Source organism: Trachypithecus francoisi, unplaced genomic scaffold (assembly GCF_009764315.1).
Source record: "Trachypithecus francoisi isolate TF-2019V2 unplaced genomic scaffold, Tfra_2.0 Lachesis_group4, whole genome shotgun sequence".
Taxonomy (NCBI): Eukaryota; Metazoa; Chordata; class Mammalia; order Primates; family Cercopithecidae; genus Trachypithecus; species Trachypithecus francoisi.
Window position 1 is genome coordinate 114,982,552 of NW_022681469.1, and position 1,399 is coordinate 114,983,950.

Sequence of the window (1,399 nt, forward strand, 5' to 3'; positions counted from 1 at the left end):
ATGGTTCACACCTGCAATCCCAGCACTTTGGGAGGCCAAGGCAGGAGAATTGCTTGAAGTCAGGCGTTTGAGACCAGACTGGGAAACATAGCAAGACCCCATATCTATAAAAACATTAAAACTTAGCTGGACGTGCACCTGTAGTCCCAGCTACTCAGGAACTTGAGACAGGACAATTGCTTGAGCCCAAGAGTTGGAAGCTGCAGTGAGCTATGATCACACCATTGCACACCAGCCTGGGCAACAGAAGTCTTTAAAAACAAAAAATCAATAATGTACAATCATCTTTTTTTAAAGCTCCCTAACAGGATGTGTAGCAGGTTCCTGTGGCGGCTGCTGGCGGAGAAGAGCGGGCACTCCCCATCCCCCGCCCCGTGGGGCGCCTCCTGCTTCCCCGTACTCCTGGGATTCCGCCTTGTGCTGCTGGCTGCCAGTGGGCCTGGAGTCTATGGCGATGAGCAGAGTGAATTCGTGTGTCACACCCAGCAGCCGGGCTGCAAGGCTGCCTGCTTTGCTGCCTTCCACTCCCTCTCCCCGCTGTGTTTCTGGGTCTTCCAGGTCATCTTGGTGGCTGTACCCAGCGTCCTCTACATGGGTTTCACTCTGTATCATGTGATCTGGCACTGGGAATTATCAGGAAAGGGGAAGGAGGAAGAGGACACCCTGATCCAGGGAGGGGAGAGCAGCAGAGATACCCCAGGGGCTGGAAGCCTCACGCTGCTCTGGGCTTATGTGGCTCAGCTGGGAGCTCAGCTGGTCCTGGAGGGGACAGCGCCGGGGTTGCAGTACCACCTGTATGGATTCCAGATGCCCAGCTCCTTTGCATGTGGCCAAGAGCCTTGCCCGTATAGATTAACCTGCACCTTTTCCCGCCCCTCGGAGAAGATCATCTTTCTAAAAGCCATTTTTAGAGTCAGTGGGTTCCGTCTCTTGTTCACTCTTTTGGAGACTGTGCTTCTGGGTCTGGGAAGACTGTGTAAGCCCCTGTGGAACTTCCTGGGTGGGGCCTCTTCCTCCAGCCATGCCCTGGCCCTGAGCAGCAAAAGGAACCTCCAGCAGACACTGTGAGCCATCCGTCGGTCTGGTCAGCCTTGTTCCATTTCAGAGACCATGTGCCCCACAGCCCCAGTGACTAGGGGTGACAACTCCTGACCTCCCCGACCTGTGGATATGGCCAAGTCGAGGTACTGGTTAAACAAAAGAGCTGAAGGAGTGAAGGACCTGCCATGCCCTAATACACAGGATGGTTATGTTGATTATGTCAAGTTGAAAACTTTGGAGAAATTGGTCTCTCAGAAAGCACTAACTGGGCCAGACGCAGTGACTCACGCCTGTAATCCCAGCATTTCGGGAGGCCTAGGCAGGTGGATCACTTGAGGTCAGGAGTTCAAGACCAGCC

At 54.1% G+C, this 1,399-nt stretch overlaps 1 protein-coding gene across 1 annotated transcript; it reads left to right on the forward strand.

The window, feature by feature from the left end:
- The first annotated feature begins 309 nt into the window (after positions 1-309).
- On the forward strand, positions 310-1,068 carry LOC117072212 (gap junction gamma-3 protein-like). Its single transcript, XM_033192127.1, has one exon. The coding sequence runs from the start codon at positions 310-312 to the stop codon at positions 1,066-1,068; it is 759 nt and encodes a 252-aa protein (XP_033048018.1).
- The last annotated feature ends 331 nt before the right edge of the window (positions 1,069-1,399 follow it).